This window comes from Capsicum annuum, unplaced genomic scaffold, assembly GCF_002878395.1.
Source record: "Capsicum annuum cultivar UCD-10X-F1 unplaced genomic scaffold, UCD10Xv1.1 ctg4809, whole genome shotgun sequence".
Classification (NCBI taxonomy): domain Eukaryota; kingdom Viridiplantae; phylum Streptophyta; class Magnoliopsida; order Solanales; family Solanaceae; genus Capsicum; species Capsicum annuum.
The window spans coordinates 639-4,061 of NW_025855775.1; the positions used below are offsets into that span (position 1 = coordinate 639).

Below are 3,423 nucleotides of genomic sequence, written 5' to 3' on the forward strand. Positions count from 1 at the left end.
TATATATAGTGTATATATATTATTTAATGTATTTATAATGTATATAGGTAGGTATATATAATGTATATTGAAAAAAAAAAATTTATATTTTTGACCGGGTTTGACCGGTTTTATAATCGGGTTTGATCGGGTTGGGTTAAGTGGGCCGGGTTAAGGTTGTTTTTAATTTATTTACTATTGAGCCCGGGTCGGGCCGGCCGAGCCCGGGTCGGGCCGGTCGAGCCCGGGCCGGGCCTTCCCAGCCCGGCCCACTTAAACCCCAACCCGGCCCCGGCCCTACCCAAAAATCGATTAAATGACATGGGTCGGTTCCGGGTTGACCCGACCCAGCCCACTTGACAGTCTTAAATAAAAATAATCATCAGCCACAAATAAAAATTTAATAATTGTCTAAAGATTCAATATTTTCTGTTTCCACCATCATCTTGTCGATTTCTTGACTAACTTCATTAAGAAATTCAGCCAAGTTTGGAAATTCATTCTCGTTATCCTTCTCTGCGATGCCTACTTTTTCTGGTGCATCACTTTTTCCTTCTTCTTTATGCTGTTCTTTCTTTACTTCTTGTGCATTTTTGTCTTCTGTTTTCTCTCCATCTCCTTCATTGTTTTCTTCTTCACAACGATTTTTTTCATTTTTATCGTCTTCATCCTGTTCGCCTTCGTCATGATCCTCCTTCTCCACGCCAGCTGATCCATCAGCTTTGTTTTCTTCTTCACAAATAACTTCTTCATTTTTTTCTTCTTCTTTCTCTTCATCGCCTTCATCCTGATTTTCCTTCTCTACAACAGCTGCAACCTTAGGGATCATCACCTCATCAGCATTGATGGAGGCATATTCCAAAGCTGCTACCTCAAGGAGGGCTTCTTTGATGCCGTTGTCATCGCGGCCAGCCCTCGTCACTGAATGCCGACTTTGCACCTGCACATCTGCATTTTTAAGTATTTACCGTTTATAATAAACTAAGATATCGGTTGATGAAGAATGGTATAGATTCTATTATTATAAGTAAAAAGGATTATATAAAATATGCATTTTGTATAATATATAGAGCAGATATGACCTTCAGCTTCATCTCTCTTCTTTTCTGCTCTCCTCAGCCTCTCTTCTTTTACGAAATCAGCGATGTCCTTAATCGACTCCTCCAGGATAAACACGCGCTCTTCCAGATTTTCAATCATCGGTGTCTTTCCCGATGCTCTCGGCTTACCTGTCCCGCACCCCGAGTGACATGCTTTGAAACAACTTTTCCACCCAAATTTCGATCATCATCCCTATCCTCACCATCCTCCGATGAGGTGATGACAGTCACACCCTCCAGACAGGCCTTCAAGCCATCGATGAATGCGTCGTTCGGTTCATCTGTAAATGCTTTGACCTTTTTTATGTAGTGTTGCTTCATTTCACAGATTGTGGGGATAAGGTACGGGTGCACTCTCTACAGATAAATAGGAAAATGTGATTGATTAGCAACACAATATTGGTAAAATTATTGATCGAAAGAAATGTTTCATACCTTTGTGCTCCATTCGTTCAAATATGGATCACCTTCGATTAGTTTATCGCCTTTTGAGGTGTGCCATCTGTGCAATCGGGGAATGGGCAGTGGGTCTTCAGTTGATTTATCATTTTCCCTGCCGAGCGCGGGAAAGGCTTCGTATATCCAAATCTGTGATCAAAAGAAAAAACAAAAACATAAAGCTGAGAGTAAGTATATTATAGACACCATAGATGAATTACAGTATATAATAAACTACTTCAATGGTTTATAATCAAATACCATAAATGCCCAGGAAAATCCGTAGAGCGCGTACGATGAAACTCTCTTTGTCTCAAATGTCTTCTTCTGTCTGCTAAAGTCTATCCGTTTCTTTAGATAGTCTAGAGTCAAGGAAAATGACTCCTTTCCCAAGGGTATTTCTCAAAGAAGCCCAAGTTATCACCATCTTGATGGTGTCTATGTCCACGGTTTTTGACAAGTCCCGTGCAAGCAATATGCAGTGCACGAACCAAATCAAGCAGCATTTGAACTTGTCCTCTTTGTCCAGCCTCCCACCTCTAATAAGCTTCAATAATCTTTTTGCATTTACACTCCTCTTTTTCATAATCTTTTTGAAAAAAATTTCACCCTCCTCCATCGCTTTGACATATCTTGAATCACGGGGATAACTCCCAATAATATCAAACACCATACCGAACATCGGATAAAATAACATTATACCGAATATCATATAAAATTCCACTTTTAACAAATGTTTTTCCTTAGCTTGAAAATGTCACTAGTGACATCTCCTTCCCAATATAAAAACCATACTCTCCACCAGTTACAATTCCAAAGTTATTACAGTACTAGACTCCAAAACTTGAATAAATACTAACTATAAAGCACTATATAATGTAAGTCACTCCATTCAAACCCCACATACCTTTCTCAAACTAAAGAACACAACAACAAAAGCAAAACAAAAAGTTTACAAGAATGAGCTTCCAACGTTTCTACCAAACATGGTATGATCAATTAAAAGATGTGATACGTCAACTAAGTCAAGTACCAAGACAACCCACCAATGACCAACAACATGAGTTATACCGACAGCTTGTCCAAAAAGTCATGTCACATTATCATGAATTCTACAGAGTAAAATCTTCAGCTGCAAAAAATGATGTTCTCACAATTTTTGCTGCACCATGGGCTACCTCTCTAGAAAGATCACTTCATTGGATTACTGGATGGAGACCAACAACAGCTTACCACCTTATTTATACTGAATCAAGCATTTTGTTTGAGTCTCATATTATTGACATTCTCCAAGGCCTCCGTTATGGAGACCTCGGAGATCTGTCACCTGATCAACTAGCTAGAGTTAGTGAACTTCAGTGTGAAGCTGTTCAGGAAGAAAATGCTATTAGTGATGAATTGTCTGATTGGCAGGCACGCGGTCCTCATCCCTCTCCTTTTTCTTACAAAATTTTGATAGCTTAGCTGAATCTCGAGAGTAAGGTCACTCTGTCACTTACAATACCCAGCCATGTGTATTTAAGTCTCAAAATACTTGAGATTTAATTAACTAGACCTCAATGATGGCTAGTTGAATTGAATCTCAATTGATGAGAGTTAGTCACGTGTATTTAAGTCTCAAAATACTTGAGATTTAATTAACTAGACCTCAATGATGGCTAGTTGAATTGAATCTCAATTGATGAGAGTTAAGAGTAAGGTCACTCTGTCACTTACAACACACAGTCGTGCATACTATTTAGTCTCTAATACTTGGGATCTGACTAATATGAATCATCAATTTTAGTGTACTACGTACTGCAAATAACATGTTGAATTTGTCGTTCATGCAGGATGGTGCAAGTGAGATAATTGGGTTGATGGGAGACAATATGGATGCAAAGATGGAAAAGCTAGTAGAGATTCT

At 38.9% G+C, this 3,423-nt stretch overlaps 2 protein-coding genes across 3 annotated transcripts; one reads left to right on the forward strand and one right to left on the reverse strand.

The window, feature by feature from the left end:
- Positions 1 to 370: 370 nt before the first annotated feature.
- LOC124892520 (glutamic acid-rich protein-like) lies at positions 371 to 1,851 on the reverse strand. Of its 2 annotated transcripts, XM_047403793.1 has the most exons (4): positions 1,779 to 1,851; positions 1,515 to 1,667; positions 1,062 to 1,436; positions 371 to 927 (listed from the first exon to the last, which is right to left on the reverse strand). In XM_047403793.1, exons 3-4 carry the CDS (start codon positions 1,177 to 1,179, stop codon positions 380 to 382), a joined length of 666 nt encoding a protein of 221 aa, XP_047259749.1. In that variant the 5' UTR covers positions 1,180 to 1,436; positions 1,515 to 1,667; positions 1,779 to 1,851; the 3' UTR covers positions 371 to 379. The 2 variants fall into 2 exon arrangements, with proteins under 2 accessions (XP_047259749.1, XP_047259750.1); XM_047403794.1 differs by lacking the exons at positions 1,515 to 1,667; positions 1,779 to 1,851 and having other exon boundaries at positions 371 to 919; positions 1,062 to 1,143.
- On the forward strand, positions 1,804 to 3,018 carry LOC107878584 (transcription factor TGA1). Its single transcript, XM_047403795.1, has one exon. The coding sequence runs from the start codon at positions 2,478 to 2,480 to the stop codon at positions 2,979 to 2,981; it is 504 nt and encodes a 167-aa protein (XP_047259751.1). The 5' UTR covers positions 1,804 to 2,477; the 3' UTR covers positions 2,982 to 3,018.
- The last annotated feature ends 405 nt before the right edge of the window (positions 3,019 to 3,423 follow it).

Excerpts from the sequence above, each read along its gene's own strand:
- LOC124892520 (XM_047403793.1), bottom strand. The coding sequence starts at position 1,179 with ATGATTGAAAATCTGGAAGAGCGCGTGTTTATCCTGGAGGAGTCGATT. Across the intron at positions 928-1,061 it reads GAAGAGAGATGAAGCTGAAG|ATGTGCAGGTGCAAAGTCGG; the intron begins GTCATATCTGCT and ends TTAAAAATGCAG.
- LOC107878584 (XM_047403795.1), top strand. The coding sequence starts at position 2,478 with ATGAGCTTCCAACGTTTCTACCAAACATGGTATGATCAATTAAAAGAT.